The 18,577-nt window shown below is 37.7% G+C and overlaps 2 protein-coding genes and 2 long non-coding RNA genes across 5 annotated transcripts; 1 reads left to right on the forward strand and 3 right to left on the reverse strand.

Annotated features, from left to right (window-relative positions):
* Positions 1–1,699: 1,699 nt before the first annotated feature.
* LOC148691915 (uncharacterized) lies at positions 1,700–3,228 on the reverse strand. The gene is made up of 2 exons (XM_088683593.1): positions 2,103–3,228; positions 1,700–1,791 (listed from the first exon to the last, which is right to left on the reverse strand). The coding sequence occupies exons 1-2, from the start codon at positions 3,226–3,228 to the stop codon at positions 1,754–1,756; spliced, it is 1,164 nt and encodes a 387-aa protein (XP_088539719.1). The 3' UTR covers positions 1,700–1,753.
* A 1,511-nt stretch (positions 3,229–4,739) lies between these two features.
* LOC137737507 (peptide methionine sulfoxide reductase B5) lies at positions 4,740–6,384 on the reverse strand. The gene is made up of 3 exons (XM_068477012.2): positions 6,100–6,384; positions 5,187–5,343; positions 4,740–5,082 (listed from the first exon to the last, which is right to left on the reverse strand). Exons 1-3 carry the CDS (start codon positions 6,207–6,209, stop codon positions 4,924–4,926), a joined length of 426 nt encoding a protein of 141 aa, XP_068333113.2. The 5' UTR covers positions 6,210–6,384; the 3' UTR covers positions 4,740–4,923.
* A 4,554-nt stretch (positions 6,385–10,938) lies between these two features.
* LOC148691916 (uncharacterized) lies at positions 10,939–17,289 on the forward strand. Of its 2 annotated transcripts, XR_015954977.1 has the most exons (5): positions 10,939–11,171; positions 14,984–15,119; positions 15,800–15,898; positions 16,174–16,272; positions 16,807–17,289. It is a non-coding gene; the product is annotated as an uncharacterized LOC148691916 (long non-coding RNA). The 2 variants fall into 2 exon arrangements; XR_015954976.1 differs by lacking the exon at positions 10,939–11,171 and having other exon boundaries at positions 14,797–15,119.
* Positions 11,576–12,757, reverse strand: LOC148691917 (uncharacterized). The gene is made up of 4 exons (XR_015954978.1): positions 12,610–12,757; positions 12,320–12,394; positions 12,149–12,229; positions 11,576–11,953 (listed from the first exon to the last, which is right to left on the reverse strand). It is a non-coding gene; the product is annotated as an uncharacterized LOC148691917 (long non-coding RNA).
* Positions 17,290–18,577: the final 1,288 nt, after the last annotated feature.

The following is an 18,577-nucleotide window of genomic DNA, read 5'->3' on the forward strand; positions in this document are numbered from 1 at the left end:
AAGCCCATACAAAGATTTATGAAGTTTACAAACTCGTGTCTCCCCCTTTCGTCCGAAACCAGGAGGCAAGGACATGTAGACATCTTCTTCAAGATCACCATGGAGGAAAGCGTTATTAACATCAAGCTGGTGGAGGTGCCATTGTTGGACCGAGGCAACAGCAAGGAGTAGACGAACTGTAGTCAATTTTGCAACCGGAGCAAAGGTCTCTCGATAGTCTAAGCCTTCAATTTGGCTATAACCTTTGGCAACCAAGCGTGCTTTATATCGCTCAATGGATCCATCGGAGCGAAATTTGATTTTGTAAACCCATTTACATCCAACTGGCTTCTTGCCAGGGGGCAGTGGTTGCAGAGACCATGTCCTATTCGCAGCAAGGGCTGCCAGTTCTTCTTCCATAGCGAAACGCCAGTGAGGGTCGCGTATAGCCTGTGAGAATGAGCTGGGTTCTGTGGCAGCTGAAATGGAAGTGGTGAAAGCACGATGTCGAGCAGATAAACGATCGTATGTGAGGACATCAGACAAAGGGTAAGGAGTACCTGGTACTTTGGTCAACGCCGAGTGAGATGAAGGGACGGACCGAGAAGGGAGGTTGATGTCGATGTGATATTGTTGAAGATAACCAGGTGCATGAGTGGGTCGTTTAAGCCGAGGTGGTGAGGTGGAAAGAAAAGGAGATGAAACCGAAACAGGACTCACCGGCGAAGAAGAGGATGGATCGATGGAATCCTGCTCCGGTAGAATGGACGGATGAATGATGGGATCATCATAGGCAGTATCTTGAGTATGTGGAAACACAAGTGGTGAAACTGCAGCAGAAGATGAAAAAGGGAACACATGTTCATGGAAAATAACATCACGGGAGATAAAGATTTTACCCGTGTGAAGGTCGTAAACTCGATATCCCTTTGTGCCATATGGATACCCAAGAAAAAGACACTGTGTGGCTCTTGCATCAAATTTTGTGGGACGATGGTGGTGGGTGGAAGAAAAACATAAGCAACCAAACACTCGTAAATGGGCATACGCTGGCTGTTTGTGGTGAAGTATTTCATAGGGTGATTTGCTTTGAAGAAGAGGAGTGGGAGTCCGATTTATGAGATAAGTGGCAGTGAGGATAGCATCACCCCAAAATTTCTTAGGAAGATGAGATTGAAAAAGTAAGGCTCTAGCAACATTGAGTAAGTGGCGGTGTTTGCGCTCTGCTACCCCATTTTGTTGGGGAGTAGAGACACAACTTGTTTGATGGAGAATCCCCTTATCTGAAAAAAATTGGGTCATAAAAAATTCTGGACCGTTATCACTACGAAGAACCTTGACTCGTGTGGAAAATTGTGTTTCAACAAGGTGGATGAAAGTGATGAGATAAGATCGTGCATCTGATTTGTGATTCATTAAATAAACCCATGTGCATCTTGAGAAATCATCCACAATAGTTAAGAAATATTGTGCCCCTGTGATAGTGGGAACATGGTAACCTCCCCAAATGTCAACATGAATTAACTCAAAAGGAGCTTTTGTGGTGATAGAACTCAAAGGAAAAGGAGCACGTGTTTGTTTGGCTAATGGACAGATCAAACAATCATCAATGCTACAAAAATTCAAATTTTTAATGCAAGTAGAGAGATGCCGTAAGGTCTTGTTGGAAAGATGGCCAAGGCGTTGATGCCAAAGCTGGGAAGGAGAGGCAAAAATTGACGCTGAATTGCACCTGGTTTTCATCACATTATCAAGGTAGTAGAGTCCTTCTCGTTCAGTTCCCGTCCCAATCATCTTCCCCGATCGTTGGCCCTGAAGTAGACACATTTTATCAGTGAAGATGACAAAGCAAGATGAGGTATTAGTAAGTTTGCTGACAGAAATTAAATTCAGTTTAAATGATGGAACACAAAGCACGTTGTGAAGGGTGAGATCATTCGAGAGATGAACTGTGCCAATATGTGTGACATCGGCAAGTGCATGATTGGGTAAGTGCACTTGTCGATTGTATACCGGAACACTTGTGGTCATTAAGCTTGGTGAGCAGACCATGTGATCTGTGGCGCCTGTATCGAAAATCCAGTCCATTCCCTTATTGAGAGCAGAAGCACAAAAAACTCTACCTGACAAGTTATTCATAGTAGAGGTGGTACCGACATGATTAGATGTGGAGTTGGATTGACTCTTATCAAGGAGTGCAAGCAGATTGTGATATTGCTCGGAAGTGAGGCTGTAGGACGAAGAAAATGTTGCTGGAGGCGTTGGCTGGGTATCAACATGATTAGCCTTGGAATTGGAACCCCTGCGATCCTGATAATCTCCCCTATTGCTGTTGTCTTTCGCCTTTTTCATTTTGCGGCATTGATCAATGGTGTGACCTTTCCAATTACAATAGTCGCACTTGAGGTGTGCACGACAGGTATCTGAAGTGTGTCCAGTTGCATCACAACGACCACATTTTAGATGGGAATTTCTTGGAGAAAAATTCCTACCAAAGTTGCGCATGTTATCCCGCACGGCGAAAGCTGCAGTGTCGGTGACTGAGGACCTTCCAGGAGCATGTATTGAAACTGTTCTTTGCTTCTCATCTTGAATAATAAGTGAGAAAGCTTTGTTGACAACAGGGAGGGGATCCATAAGTAAAAGTTGCCCACGAACCGCAGCGTAGGATTCATTGAGGCCCATGAGAAACTTCATGGTTTTCTGACTTTGCTGAAACTGCATTAATTCTTTTGCAGCTCCACATGTACAGGTTGGGAGAGTGCACATGGCATCACGTTCATCCCAAAAACTTTTCAGTTTGGTATAATATGCACCAATGTTCAAATTTCCTTGAACACTTCCATGTATCTCTTGTTCAATATGGAAGAGATGTACACTGTTTGTGTGAGAGAAACGTTCCTTCAACTCATTCCAAATATCAGCTGCAACATTGTTGTAGATGACACTTGCTCCGATATCTTTCGAGACAGAGTTGAGCAGCCAGGATTTCACGAGGTTGTTGCAACGAGTCCACTGTTGGAATTCACTTGTGGATGCAGACTCGGGCCTTTTAATGGATCCATTGATGAATCCTTCCTTGTTCTTGGCATTGAGGGCCATGACCATGGCTCGGCTCCAAGTGGAGTAATTTTCGTCATTCAAAGGGTGTGTGACGAGGATCGCTCCAGGTTGATCAGAGTGATGAAGATAAAGAGGATCGCTGGGATCTTCGTATTTGGTGTGTTTGCTGGAAGAATCAGTTGCCATGTCGGCAGGCAGTGTGCACTGTGCAGTGGCTGTGCTTGGCTGTGCTCTGCGGCTGTGCTTAATGGCTGTGTATGTTCTTCTGCGAGTGTGCAGTTTGCAGTGCACTGGTTGCTGCAGTAACAGATCACAGTATAGCAGCGGAAGAGTGAAGGCAGAGCAGAGCAAAGGATTGCCTAAGCTCTGATACCATATTAAGTTTAATATTTCTGTTGTATTATTCTTGGTAACTGCTGTAATAGCAGTTGATGTTTTTATATACATCTTACATACACGCATGCATTTAAACAATTGCATGTAATAAACAAATATTGTAAAAGGTGGCGCTGCCCATGCTGCAACACATCAGAGCATGGGTTCTTTCTGCTGTAAAGGTGGCGTGCTGTCTGACAAGGAATAATGCCCTATCGCTCCGCGGCACGGTGATGAACTCGCCCAAAATTGGATTGCAGACATACAAAAGGTCCCCTCTTTCGGGTCCAGACAAGCAAACTAAACCATTGCAAGAGTTTATCAGATTAAATTCAGAAATGGGCAGGCTAAATTTGGGGGTAAACCTCAGTTTTTCGTAGCGAAAGCGAGAACCGGAGGATTCCTCAATCCGGGTAAAATCGAGCCTTCTTGTTATGCTTTTGGGAGGGAAGGTCTTGATCACTCAGAGAAGGGAAAATTGAGGGTCGGAAATTAGAGTAAGCCAGGATTTGCAAACGCACCTGCAGTCGAAGAGGGTTTTGATTGAGAGGATGTCCATGACTATAGACCGCTGGAGGAGTTGAAATTTGGAGGGAAGTCTGGGCGGCTGCCATTGCCGTTGTTGTTGTTGTTGGTTGCTGGCCGTCGGCGGTGGTGGTGTATCTGCTGCTGCTGCTCTTTTGTTTGGATTCGTGGGGCTTTCCCCTTTCCTTACTCTCGGCATTTTTTATTTCCGGCGGCGGACGGAAATGAGGAGGCAATTCGCCGTGAAAGTGAGAGGTTGGTCCGGTGTCCTTCACTTGTGGGCTTGGTTTACCAGTTGGACTAGTCAAGACTTTCGAGTTTCGAGTCAGCAATTTTTTTATTATTTTATTAGGTTAGAAAGTACACGAAATTTGAATCCCCGCCGTAATGCAAGAATAACATTTATTCTCCACGTTTGTTTTTAAATTTTCGTTTTAACAACAAACAAATGTGCAAGCAAAAGCAGCTTGATCTGGGATGATGAAGACTTGATAACCGAATAATTTTCCCGAAGAATAATTTTCACAATGAAATGCTCGACGGGAATTCAGTTTGTTTTCCAAATTTCCCATCAAATAATTGCTTAAACTTGGCACCTTTGAGACCGATTCTACGGTACCTACATGCACCTAGTACCGATGTTTTTTAAGGCCGTTAGATCAAACCAACTTTCAAATGTGCAACGGCACTCGGTGCCTGTAGGTGCTGAAGAAAAATCACATTTGACACAATCCAATGTTGTTGCAGGTATAGGCGGGAAAAATTCATCCATGCAACACCCCCAGGCCATGAAACAATAAACTAAAACAAAGAGGTTTTATTGGCACTTTAGCTTAAGATAAAGTATCATAACAAGCGACTCACAAACAGTGCATTTCAGATTAACAATCTTTGTCTTTTCTTCATACACGGCAGAAAGCGCATTAAGGTTTAAGCGTACGAAAGCAGCTTGATCTGAGGAGACGACAACCTCAAAAGACCTCATAGTGCAGACGTTTCAGGAACAAGCTTGATGGAAACGCTGTTGACACAGTGGCGTTCATCTGTCGGCACCTTGTGCCCTTCCCCTTTAAGAACATGTCCCAAGTGACCGCCGCAAGCTGCACATGTGATCTCAGTTCTCCTCCCATCTGGGTCAGGCTGAAGTACATACATAGTTGTTTCAGTTACATCCAATGTCAGCAAAATGCATTAGTTAAAAACAGTAACAAACGACATTTGCATTATCAGCAATAGGAACGCACCGATCGGTTTATGGCTCCAGGCAGACCCTCGTAGAATGCAGGCCAACCGCATCCGGAATCAAACTTGGTAGTTGACTTATAAAGTGGTGTCCCACAACCAGCACATTTGTAAACCCCTTCTTCAAAAACCTTGTCATATTCCCCAGTGAATTTTGGCCTACACAAATCCAACCGTAAGCAAGTGTAACCTAATCAATTCACACATTGTGCAGATACTAATATCCCCCAACATTGTAATCAAGGCGAGGGGATTATATAACATGTATTATATTGGTAACTGGTCTACAGGAGTAATTTCCTCTTTAATCTATTTCTATTTATACATAAATAGGGGAAATTAAAAGAAAGAAAAAAGTGTAAAGGTCCTCAATGTGTTAACAAAATAAGGAACATAAAAACTAAAAACTAAAAACGAAATGGTTATCAAATGGCTCTTAGTTTTGCAAGTAGACTAAAAACAGTTGAACAACACTAGTAAACAAGTAAACACTAAAACCCTTCATGGGTCTTCTTCTACCAATTGGTCGCAGATGCTACTTTACTGTGGCTAACAAATTATTAGACTTGGAATTTTTTGTACAACCTTGCAATTCATAACATGTTTTTATGAGTTAAATCAACAAGAACACAAAAAAATTATCAGAGAAACAGAAGATTTAAACACAATATTGAATATTCCATGCAAGAACAACAAAATCCATAAATTTCTTCAATCAACCAGACCAATCACAAAATCCAGAGAAAAGATCAGTACCCGTCAAAATCCAAACAGCACATTAGACACAGCTAAATAGATCACAGTATAAAATATGATGACCATAATTAGAAATAGGAACAGGCAGAAAAGAAGAGAGAGAGAGAGAGAGAGAGAGAGAGAGAGAAAGAGAGAGAGAGAGAGAGAGAGAGGAATTACTCAGTTCCTTTCTCGCGTAGAATCCTGAACTGCTCCGGGGAGAGAACAGCCCGCCATTCTTCCTCAGTTTTCTGAACTGGCCCTGGTGGTGCAAGTGCAGGTGCAGCCATGTCCTTCACTCTCCTCACTGATTTTTTTTGGTCGATGCCTTTTCTTGGGAAACTTTTGATATAGACTTATGTGGAAATTCCAACATTGAACATGGACGGAAAATCAATCAAATCGCCTGTTGGATCATCTCCAGAAGATTCCAAATTAGTAGAGGATTTTCGTCGAAAACACGGCACACCAAATATCAGAGGTCATTTTATTAAAATTACTATATACTTATCATACACCTAATTATTTGTCATATATTTTTTCACAACTCTGGTTAACTTTTACGTTAAATATTTTTGTTTTAATTTAAAAAAAAATTAACCAAAATTAAGTAAAAAAACACATGACAAATGTTTAGTTGCATGGTGAGAAATTTTTTTTTAATTATTAAATTTTCTAACTGAGTGAATTGATTAATTATTAAAAGGTGATGCTAGTCACACTCTTTATTTTCTCACACTCCTTATTTTTTGTCGTTTGATCGAAAGAATTGAAAAAATTTATAGTACAAAAATTAATAAAAACATGTGTGAGAAGTAAAAAAAATGTGTAAATAGTATCACCCATTATCTTTTCTAAAAAAAATAATCACCACTCATTATTGAATTCAAAACATTTAATAATCAATTTAAATTAATTTAAATTTGCTATCAATTTTGAAAGCAAAATAACTATTGTTACCCGCACTTTACTGCAAGATTAAAAATTGTATGAGATATTATGGTTAAAATATATAAAAGATTATGTCGTAGAAGATCAATACTATTAGTCTATTACATTGGAAAAGTTAGGAAGATTATTACATACAAAATATTTAATTGATACAATCCACATAACGATGGTATAACTTTTGGCTATCTATGCACAGAAAAGATTAGATCAACATATTCTACTAAAGTAGCTTATGTGGTTTTCGGTTGACAGTAGTACTTGTATACAAACCGATTACAAAAAGTTGGGCTATTTACATGCACAAAATATAAGGAATATTCTTTCAGTGGCATTAATAAAATATGACAAAAGTTGTCTACCGGAACACCAAAGCTCCCGTCCAGGACTCTTGATTGTCAGAAAAGCAATTTATACCAATTCAAAGACCAAAACCCTTTCAAAGTTCCGTCCAGTACTCTTGATTGTCAAAAATGCACAAAAACTTCCGTCCAGTACTCTTGATTGTCAAAAAATGCACACAAAGCTTCCGTCCAGTACTCTTGCTCATTTCTAATTATGAATTCTCTTGGGACTCCAATCTTCTTATCCCAATAAACGACAAAATGAGACTCATCTGCTGTTAAGGGGGTGATTGTGGCAACCCAATTTTCCTATTATGCTGCGTTTCCTAACTTGCCTTGCAACCAAGTTTTTACAAAAACAGATTGAATTCAAGAAAGTAATTAAACTAAGGCATAAGAGATTATACGAAAAAGTACATAAAATATAAACCATATATACCACTTATTATACTACTTTGTATTCCGAATACACCTAAAAATATATTGATTTCTAGTGAACGTTCAGTTCCAATTAATCCCACTTTAGTTTCTTTCAAACCCTTCAACTTATCCTTGACTTTTTTTTAACAACATCATAATTAAGAGTTAGTGTCCATCACATCCTTCAACCAATCCCATCCATACCATTCATAATCCCAATTTTACCCTCTAAAAGCCCTTGAACCTAACCTTGACTTTGCTTTTACAGCTTAGTTTCATTTAAAAGCTTATTTTTCCACAAAATCATAATGAGTTTCTGTCTTACATCACATTTTAAACTCTTGATAACATCAATCTACATCTTAAATCAGAAGGAACCTCCAAATCTAGAAATATGAGTAAAAAAAATGTTTAGTAACAGAATTTGCCAATTCTAATTAAGAACTATTAATCAAACTGTAAAAGCAACATATGAGTTTTTTCCAACTTCAAACACAGAACCAACAGCAAGAATCCAATTGGAAATAGAATAGACCAAACAGACCATGAAGATTATACAATCAGAAGATATATTTGAAGGAGAAGAGTTCATCACATAGTGTGATGACAACCGAGTAGCAGCAGAAACTGAAAAGAGCGAAGAACTTGGCCTCAAATTTTCTCCAGAATAATTGAAAGAATAAATAAACTTCACATGTAGGAGTGATGATGTTATTTTCTCTTAAAATACACTATTTTTCCAGACAAATACACTATATCTCTTAAAATATTAAAAATAAAGTATGCGCATTTTATTCATATTTCTATTCATATCATAAACATAAACCTCAAACCACAACTCATGGAACAACTTTTCTTATTAAACCCTAGAACACATTTTAAAAATTTTAAAATAGTTCTCATTTTTTGTTTTCTTTGCTAAATTCATTCATTTAAATCCAGTTTATAAATTTTCACATCAATCTTTAGAAAGTAATTTTTCATGTAATAATTTAAAATATGTTGTATAAAACATACCTATTGCTTCCACTTAAGAGAACTGATAACACAAAATGAATTAACTTGGGAGGTTAAAGTAAGTTCTCTTACCAAATAACTAAAGCCAAATTGACACAATATCAATATTGCATTGTCACAGGTACGCCATTAGCAACGTTTCTTTCTTGATCCAAACATAAACATGAATCAATTAAAAGCGTTAAAAGATGAAATAACACTTCAATCAAATGCATAAACAAAAGAAAACGTTAAAAATTGGAAAATGACATTGAAAAAAAAAGCTATGTTAAATATGCACGTATTATATTTACAATTAATCTCTATTTTTAAATAAATGAAAATATATTATTATGATAATAAAATGCATAAATATTTTATTTCCTTGCAACTAATACAACCATACATAAAACACACTACATTCAATTTGGAATGTGAAAACAAATAATTCTATTCATGCAAAATTCTAATTCCTTTCTACCATACGAAAAATCCAATTACTCTGACTTGAAACAAAATAACTCGGAAAGCATTATACTTTATCATATTTCATCCAAAAATTGTCCACAAAATAAAATTTTCACCGAGTCAAAAAGAACATTGAAATATTATACCAAAAGAAGGTAATGCATCTTAAATTTTGAATGGCATTCAATGTGTTCTGGTTTCTAGTTTCTTGATAGACAATAAATTAAATCCTATTAAATGTGTTATAGTTTCTTGCTAGGTAATAATATATGCATGCATTCCTAATATATATTATCATTTAGGAATTTCTATCTTTAATTGAAGAGGAAATAATATATGCATGCATTCATGTTAGCATATATCTTCTCTATAAAACCATGATTTCCAAATAATGTCAAATGGATTATAAGTAATGTAAGTAAGTGTTAGAATAAGGGACTAAAAGCATTGTGCATAAATATGTAAAAACTATAAACATAAAACATGTACAGAGTATTTATATAAAATATATAGTAGTTGTTGACAACTCCAATATACATATATAGAGTTGTTCAAAATATAGTTGATCCTATTTTACCGATGTACTTTAAAGAATATAGTGCTTTGACTACTGAGTAGTAATTGGCAGCTAGATCCTTCCAACCCATCTGAATATAGTGCTTTGACTACTGAGCAGTGGTTGGCAGCTTGATCCTTCCAACCCATCTCATCGGGAAGGAATACGTGAACAATGCTGCATCCTTTTGTTTGTAATGATAATCTGAGTTGGGAAGAGCAGAAGCCTTTCACCAACCTAATGTAAAAATAAGTCCAAGTAAATAAGGAGTAAAATAATAGCGACATGCTGTGCAAAGATAAGATGCTATACGACATACGTTGTTTGATCCAAAAAGCGCTAGTGGCAATTCTCGATGAGGCACCACAAACAGGTCAGGCTTAAACATTATCTCATTTTGTATATATGCCAAAATCAGTTTGTGTTGATGAACCATAATCTGATTCTTATTCAATGCACAAATAATAAATATACAAATTGTTAACCTTTAGTTAACCCTCGACATGTGCTCGGAAGAGGGCTCTTCCAACATCCTGAAATCATGTCAAGAGTTCAAAAGGAGGAAGAAAAAACTAATGTAAGAGCTAGGGATGGGCAAATACCCGTCGGTTATGGGTAACCGCGGTTATCCGTCCATTTAAATTTCGTGGTTACAATTATGGATAACCGTTTAGATAATTAAATGGTTATGGATATAACCGTTTATCCATAAATTTAAAATGAATGGTTATGTGTATTAATTGTGGTTATAACGGTTATCCGTTTATTTTAATAGATATATAAAATTAAAAAAAAAACAAAAAACCTAATTTGTAACCTTTTCGTTCTCTCCGCCAGGAGGCCAGGACTAGACTTCGCGTCCGTCAGCCGCTTGTCTCTCTCTCCTCGCTGCTCCCTCTCATCTTCGCCGCTCATCTCTCTCCTCGTTGCTCCCTCTCATCTCCACCGCTCATCTCTCTCTCATCGCTGCTTGGCTCTCTCCCCTTGTTGCTCATCTCAATGCCCCATCTCGATCTCCCCCCACCCACCCTTCAAGGTGCGTTTTACCCTCAAATTTCTTACTTAACCTGATTAATTACTGATTAATTTATTGAAAATCTCTTATTTTTAGGGTTTAGTGATGCAGGGTATTGTTTAATTTTTTTGATTGAAAATTAGGGAAGTCATATTACTGATTGAATATCATATTCCAATTAAAATTAGGGAAGACTGAAGACTGAATATTCTGATTGAAAATATTGTAAAACTAGGTTGATATTTGTAAAACTAGTTTGAATTCACAAACTAGTTTGGAGTTATTCTTTATTTCTGTTTTTTACTTTGGAGTTATTGGTTTACCATTAGCCTTGATAATCTCTATTTTAGCGTAATTTTAATCTTTATTCGGCCACGACTTCTTCTATATAAACCCTACAGGCAGCTCTCCACATTAGTTTTGATAAACCAGAGAATCAATACAGAAAACTAGGCAGCATATTTCAAGCATTCGCTAGTTATACAGAAAACTAGGAATCTTACTGGTATGCCAACACCTCTGGTTAAAAACATTTCTTTTGGAATACTAATTCAATTTATACATTTATTTTGTAGGCCTCTTTTAGTGACAACCAGTCGATAAGACTTTGTAATTGAATGTGCTTAAAGCATTAGTGTTCGAAAGGGTTTAGTTTTGAAATGTTTTGAAGCTTTGAATCATCTAGTATTCAAGATAATGATTACCTTGAGTTTTTAGAAGCTTTACTTTGTAATCATATGGATGTTATAATTGAATACTTGTTTGGGTATGGAAGAAAAATATGTTGAAAAAACATGAATTTTCTTTCCAATATGCTTGCTCAAGTAATGAGAGGTATTTTGTTAGTAAAAAATCATTTATTAGCAAATATATTATATTACCTTGATTGATTAAAACTATCGTTTGTCTTTATTATTTCAATTATCGGAGTTGTATACAATTACGGTTAAAAAAAATACGTAAATAGGCACAAAAAGGGGTAAATGGGTTAAAAAATGGATAAATGGGTAAACGGGTATGGATAAATAGGTATACAGTTACGGTTAAATGAGTATGCAGTTATAATTATGGTTAATCGTTTATAAACGGTTATGGGTATGGGTATAACCGTTTAGGCAATTACATAACAGGTAAACAGTTATGCGAGTATGTGTATAAATGGTTATGGGTAAATAATCGTGGTTACCCGTCCGCCATAACCATTGCCCATCCCTACTAATAGCTTTGTAAAATTGGGGCAGAGCATATTACCTTATAAGGCCTCTTTAAAAACAGGTGGACCAAGCTCTGTTGCCATGGTTTCATCATCCAATTTGTCAACCATTTGAAAAATGAAGAGTCAGTATCTACATAAGTAAAATCTGAAAAGTAATAGCAACAAATGAGCCGGTTGGTTTAAAACAACGATCTAGCTAAGACAACATTCATTCCTGCATATAAGTCACAACTTCTGAGATAAAGAACAGTGATTGCCTAGCTCACCTTAGGGTTCTTTCTCCTTAATGGCTTAATCTAAGGAGATTGCTGTTTTGTGGTTGCCTAGCTCTTCATAAGAGTCTTTCACTTGTAATATCAGTACACACTTTAATCAATACATATACACATTGAAATTTAACAAACAGAGTCATTTGATCAAACAGTTAGTAAGCAAACCTGGAATATGAAGACTTAGACAGTCAAACAGAGCCATCAAAGATGCTTACTTCCCAACCTCTAAAGCTCCTCAATCTGCATTCCATTTGACGCAAAAACAGTGAGAAAACAAAACAAAAAATTAAAAAAAACAAAAAACCAACATCAACCAACACAACAGCCCAATTCAGAGGTTTAATTTAAAATTGCAGTGATGTGTTAACAGAGACTAAGATTTTTTCAAGAATCAGAAAAAACCTAAAAAATTCTCAAACGCACCCAAAATTTGAAGCTGCTTTAATCCAGCTTACCATGAAATTACAGCCACTTGAGAAGAAGGCAACACAGATGCGTTTCTCTGAAAATTACTAAAAAAACTGGAATCGGCGCAGCTAATGGAAGACCAGTGGAAGCGAACAAAGAAGGTCAGGTTCTGACGCGTGGAAAGACGATGGACGATGAAGCTTGGTTGATGACCAACACGTGGGCAGCGGGGACAGAAGCTTTCACTTAGAGCAACTCCACCTCTATCCACTTTGCGCCAGCACCCAGCCCATTTATCCACTTAATTGAACAGTAATAGACCCAATGAACAGTAATAGGCCAAAGCATCTCCACCCCAAAAAAAATGTGCTGGTACCTAGTCTAAAAATGCGCTGGCACAAACGATCTCCACCCCTACAAAATGCGCTGGCACCCAGTCCATTTAAAATATTAAATAATTATTTTATAAAATAATATAAAAAAAATAGTTTTAATTTCGGATAGGATTTTTAACCAATCTCGTCACGCCACGTGTCATTATCCGAACGTACTATTTTTTTAATAGATTTCCGCTAAGATTTTCAACCAATCCCGACAACCCACGTGTCACTTCCTGTTTACAATAATTTAGGCAAGATTTCGATAAGATTTTTAACCAATCTCGTCACGCCACGTGTCATTATCCGAACGTACTATTTTTTGAATAGATTTCCGCTAAGAGTCGGTTGGGTCTCTGGCACTTGTTCAGGCGTCCCTTCCGTGTCTTCAAATGTGTTGGCTTCTTGTTCGGCTGTGTCTGCTTCTGGCGAACTGTGTAGACCCATACCGTGCATGACAACTTCTGGACCGGTTGCCACAATTTTGTATCTAGGGCAATCTTTGACAATTTGCTAACATTCCCATTTGTTGAATGATTTGTTATGGTTCTTTGCATTGTAGAATGTTTGTGCTTGTAGTGTCTATAAAAATGTGGGATAAGATAGTATTAAAAAATACGGGTGTAACACAAATAAATAAATTAAAATATTGATAGACGTGGAATGCATATAAATTACATAAGAAATTACATAAAATATTGATGGGCATGGAATGCATATTACATAAAAATTACATAAGAAATTAAATAAATTAAAATATTGATGTGGGTGGAATGCATATAAATAAATAAAAATATTGTTACCTCATCCGCTAAACTTGTCCCACTACGCAGATTACCAGAAGCATGAGAGAGGGCGTTTTTCCAACAAGTAAAGGATGCGTTGAGTTTTTTCCAACGACCTTGAAGACCTTGACTAGATCTGGCATCTTTTCCATGTACATCGCAAAACGATTTCGTAATTTTACTCCACATTTCTCGCTTATCCATCTCATTACCCGTAATCGGGTCATGAGTAGTGCGAACCCAACATTCACACAACGTAACATCTTCACTGAGCTTCCACGAAGTCATTTTTTTCTCTCAAAGTGTACAAAATATTCAAATGTAGAAAGTGTAGAAAATATTGAAATGTGGTGTAAGGTGGAAGATGAGGGTTAGGTATTTATAGAAAAAAAAATTAATTTTTTAAAAATTTTCTGTATTTTTTAAAAAAATTTTGACAAATTTTAATTAATTTTTAATAAATTTTAATGTTGTAATTAATCTGGACCGTTGGATTTGAAAAATAATCAAATCCAACAACCAACACGCTGCCACGTGGCCAACGGTCAAATTTTTTACCGTTGGGCCTTTTTTTTTTTTTTTTTAATTTTTGGTGAAAAACATGTGGACCGTTGATCTGTGATCGGACGGTCCAATTTAAAAGTGAAATTTAAATTTTTTTTACCGTTGGAAATCCAACGGCCTACAAAAACTAGCCGTTGGAAATCCAACGGCTCTGAGGAGGGCCACGTAGCCCTTTGACAGACTAAGTCCACTTGCCCTGCACGAGGGCCCCACTGCCTGCAGACGCTGTCGACTACTCGCGAGGCGGAGCGCGTGTTGTGCACGCGCCAAGAAAAGGACCGGCCTATGGGTCTGTCCATTTTGGGCTGGGCTCTTGACTGGCACGGGCTGGGTGCCAGTCACTTTTGCGGGCTGGAGCTCATTCACTGCATGCTGGGCCATTTTCTTCACTTGGTGCCAGCACCCAGGTGCCAGGCTGGACTTGCTCTTACGAATCAGGTCGTGCAACATTTGATTTGAACTTTTCGTCATCGGTTATGTGATGCGGCCCGTGTGACTAAAGGCCCGATAGTTCCAAATGGGCTGAGTGGGGCTTGAATATGGCCCATTCCCCACATCGTCACTTCGCGCTTCATGCTTTCAAGTTTCAAAGCTCAAAACTTGCTGGCTTTCTTTGCGACTTCAAAAGTTTGAAAAAATGGAAAGACAGCAAAACCATCAGCAAGAGAAGACACACTCTGACCATACAAATGTAGGCAAGGCGTCAGGACCAACAGGACCGCCTGGATCGTAGCCACTTTTCGGAAACTTTGGCTGCGGTCGGCCGCCTTCGCTTTCTCCTCCGACCACCCCTCCTTTTTCCGTCGCTGCTCCGCTGCGTTCTCCGTCCAGGTTCGCTCTCTCAAATTTTGTTCATTGTTCCTCACATGGGTTTCTATTGGATATTCGAAACTAATCCAAAGTATCAATCTTTTTTTTTTTTTTTTGTATTTTACTCTCTAAGAATTTCGGATATTATATTTCACTTTTTCTGGTTTAAGCATACGACAGAAATTTGGATAAACGGGCAGACTTTTGTGCCCAATTTTGTACGAGTAGAAGAGTTTTTTTTGAAGAAAAAGAATGCATTCGGGTGATCGAGTTCAATTTCTTGGGTGCTTGTTGAATCAAATTCTATAAAAATAGCTCACGTCAGCTTTCTAAATCTGTATATCTTCTTTGGGTTTAAGGGTTATGTGCAAGTCTGGATTGATTTGAAAGAGCATTGTAAAAATATATGATTGAATATCAATTGAGCGATTGGGTTCGGTTATGTTAGCGGGGGCTGAAGCTCTAGGTCCTTTGGCCTTTGAAGGAGCTCGTTCTACTGCGAGTCATCCCTGCAGGAGTCCCAATGCAATCACAAAGTTATTGTTGTATGTTTAATTTATATGCATATGTCATAGCAAAATATGGTGCTGTGATATATTATTGATGTATGAATGTGCTCAGTCACATATAAAAACCTGTGATTGAATAGTCATCGAGCATTTGGGGTTGGTAAAATATTATTGGTGTCTATTTGAACATAGGGGGCCTGAGGCTCCAGGGCAGCTGTATTCTCCTCCCTTAGGCTTTGAAAGAGTTCGTCCTGCTGCGAGTCAACCTTACCCATCTGCGGGAGTCTATAGGTAAGGACATCCCTTGTTACAGTAAACATCTAAATTCATTATTATGTTTTTCACTTGGTGTTATATGATTTTTGCCGTATGTGTCTGTCTCTATGCTGCCACATTCTTATGGTGTATGTGTAATTTATGACACGTCATAGAAAAAAAATAGCGTTGTGATATATTATTGATGCATGAATGTGCCTGAGTTATGCATAAACACCTGTTATTGAATAGCCATTGAGCATTTGGGTTCCGTTATGTATTAAAAACTTATTGATTTTATTTCACCATAGGCTGCCTGAATCTTCAGGGCAGCTGCATTCACCTCCTTTGGCTTTTGAAGGAGCTCATCCTGCTGCAAGTCATCCTTACCCATCTGCAGGAGTTCATAGGTACGACAACGCCTGTAATTGTACATTCATTATTTTGAGTTTAAGATGATTTGAGAAAACCAATTACAATTAGCATCTCTTCTACCCCTTGGTGAGTTACTTTTGCATGTGGTCTTGGAGAACTGAGTGCTTGAGGCTTGTCTGTGTAAAGACAAACACTAACCTATAAGCTTACTGTAGCTTTAAACTAAGGAGCTGGATATACGTTTTGCACGTTTTGACTATAACAGTGTACAAATATTAGTTTTTTTTTTTCCTCGTTTCTTTTGAAAGATATACTAGCCGTTGTTAGATATTTTTTAACTTTATCAAACAAGCATCCTCTGTAATATAATGGTTGTTGTGTATACTTTTCTGATACATGTACAGACCTTTATGTTTAGCAATAGCTACGTGATTCTGTGCTTTACATTTTCATGTATGCATTTATTCGCATGTAAGTCATTTCTGTTTAATGTAACTCCTGTGTTTTATTTTGATTTGTCAGTGGTCCTGTTAAATCAGAAATGTCGTAACTCATTCTTTTGCTTCCAGGTCCACAGAGTCTCGTTCTACTTGGGATGATGGGCAGAGATCCTCCTTTAAGAATTATGATACCCAAGCACATCAAAGGCCATCTGCTGTCACATCATTTGTTGTTTCTCGTAGTTCTGGAACTAGTGTTACTGCCAAGGTGTCCAGATTCCAAGACACTAAAGGGATCAGGTCGCCTCCCTTTCTGTCTAAAGATGTCAATTTTAGAAATTCCACTCAAGGTGCCCGGAAAGTTAAGTCCTTTCTTTCTTGTTAGTTTTTTCATTTTGTTGTCTGTGTTTGATCTTGATGAATTGGCACTTATTTACATTAGAAACTGCATTATGCCAACCTAGTGACTCTAGCTGTCAGAAGTGTGCTTACTTTTCTGCGAATTAAACTGTATTATATGACCGCAAACCTTTAATTTGGCCAGTGTATCAACTTTAGTGATATGATCTATGCTCGTTATATTGATCCATAATGAGGTTAATATGTTTTCTTTACCTCTTCTGAAATGGATAGTTGGTTCGCATATAGGCATGTATTCCCCTCTTCTGAAATGGATAGTCGTCGGAAGTTACTTGATCATTGACACGCACCGATCCCGATATCCGAGGGATATCGAGATGGCCACGTGCTGGCCGACCCCGAGGATGACGCAAGCCATTTAATGAATGCATATGCTGAGAACATGTAAATCATGCGTATAAATTTCGTTCCAACTACATAAAATAATATATTAATATTCAATTGCCAACAATGATAAAGATACTGATAGTGCATAACATGTTGAGAGCATATATCTAATTCAGAATACAGTAGAAGGTGTTATTACAAGGATGTCAAAGCAGAGATGAAGGTACGATATCACTGGTAGGGGAATACCTCGTAGTTCGGATTGTAAGCCTCATTCCTATATCCTGAGGAGGCGCAAAACAAACATGAGTGGATCAAGTTGATATATATATATAATACTTAAACAGTTATCAACATACTAACCCTCAAAGTTTTATGAAAACTCAATAGCATAATATGTAATAGGTTTTTCCAAAAATCCTAGTATGCCATAAAACCTTCATTAAACATATATTGTATAGTGTGCTAACTTGTGGTATCAAATTGCTTGTAGGTACTATATTTCTCGATCCGAAGCCAGTGCATATATCCCTCGGCCCAGAGCCATCTACATATATCTCCTTGGCCTAAAGCCATCTACATATATCTCCCTTGGCCCGAAGCCATCTACATATATCTTCCTCGGCCTGAAGTCAGAACAGTGACCACTAGATAAGCGCAAAACATTGAATATAATATTTCCAAAAATAGGTATATATATCTCAAAACATCTTTATGGCATATGGTCATCCATCATATATACTACAAAGAACAATAGTTTGATAAAGTATGGTATTTCAAAATATTTTCAGTAAAGCATGATAATCATATAATGTAAATCCAATTTACTTATAAAATGTTACCATTAAATCATGCTTTTCATGTATGCATATCTACTATTAAAACATGCATTTTAAAAGGGGTCCACTCACAGATACTTCGTCGTTGAAGAGCCGTACGAAATAGGAACGATAGAATCGCCGCTAATAAATGCACCTAAGCACATAAAGGGTTCAATTAATAAAACTATAATCAAAGGATTGAATTTCGGAAAACAGACGTCATAAATGGATTCAGGATGTCAAAAAACATAAAGAGGGACCTCGAGTACCCCCACACACTGCCGTGGGTCTTCGGAAAAGTTGCTAGAAACTTTGCCAACACCGTCGTGAAT

This window comes from Pyrus communis, chromosome 13 (assembly GCF_041283825.1).
Source record: "Pyrus communis isolate YQ-2024b chromosome 13, ASM4128382v1, whole genome shotgun sequence".
NCBI classification, from domain to species: Eukaryota; Viridiplantae; Streptophyta; class Magnoliopsida; order Rosales; family Rosaceae; genus Pyrus; species Pyrus communis.

Coding starts and splice junctions, on each gene's coding strand:
- LOC137737507 (XM_068477012.2), bottom strand. CDS start 6,209: ATGGCTGCACCTGCACTTGCACCACCAGGGCCAGTTCAGAAAACTGAG. Junction 5,344..6,099: donor CTACGCGAGAAAGGAACTGA/GTAATTCCTCTC, acceptor GGATTTGTGTAG/GCCAAAATTCACTGGGGAAT. Junction 5,083..5,186: donor CTGGAGCCATAAACCGATCG/GTGCGTTCCTAT, acceptor TATGTACTTCAG/CCTGACCCAGATGGGAGGAG.
- LOC148691915 (XM_088683593.1), bottom strand. CDS start 3,228: ATGGCAACTGATTCTTCCAGCAAACACACCAAATACGAAGATCCCAGC. Junction 1,792..2,102: donor TACTATGAATAACTTGTCAG/GTAGAGTTTTTT, acceptor TGTCTACTTCAG/GGCCAACGATCGGGGAAGAT.